The sequence below is a fragment of the Penaeus monodon genome, chromosome 15 (assembly GCF_015228065.2).
Source record: "Penaeus monodon isolate SGIC_2016 chromosome 15, NSTDA_Pmon_1, whole genome shotgun sequence".
Taxonomy (NCBI): Eukaryota; Metazoa; Arthropoda; class Malacostraca; order Decapoda; family Penaeidae; genus Penaeus; species Penaeus monodon.
Genome location: NC_051400.1, coordinates 1,798,829 through 1,799,191, shown reverse-complemented (window position 1 = coordinate 1,799,191; position 363 = coordinate 1,798,829). Strand labels below are relative to the sequence as shown.

The 363-nt window shown below is 37.2% G+C and overlaps 1 protein-coding gene across 1 annotated transcript in view; it reads left to right on the top strand.

Annotated features, from left to right (window-relative positions):
- LOC119581627 (replication protein A 14 kDa subunit-like) overlaps nucleotides 1-363 on the top strand; it is a gene marked incomplete in the record, with an annotated part of 4,278 nt that overhangs the window by 2,236 nt on the left and 1,679 nt on the right. Inside the window, 1 exon segment of the mRNA XM_037929748.1 lies at nucleotides 85-165. Within this exon segment, the coding sequence (XP_037785676.1) occupies nucleotides 85-165 (81 nt within the window).

The window sequence follows — 363 nt, the reverse complement described above, 5'->3', positions numbered from 1 at the left end:
AGAGATTGTCATTTGTATGGATTATCTCACCAGTGGCTTGCTTCTGTATTTGAGATTTTGTGTGATTGTGTCTATTCCTTACAGATTGATCCATCTGGAATGATGATATTAGTGAAGGCAAGTGATGGTCAGTCAGTCCAGGTCAAGTTGCAGGAGCCACTGCAGGTAAGATAGATGGTAGATTGTGTGTTTTTGTTTGTCGCATTTCGGCGAGAACTAAATGATATTTTAGGTTGTAGATTATACTTGAAGGCGAGTACTGTATGACTTAGGAAGGTCATATTTTTTTGTGTAACAGTCTTGGTTGTTTACACATATATATCTGCTGTACATTTTGTGTCTTTATATCTGTTTCTCTCTCTT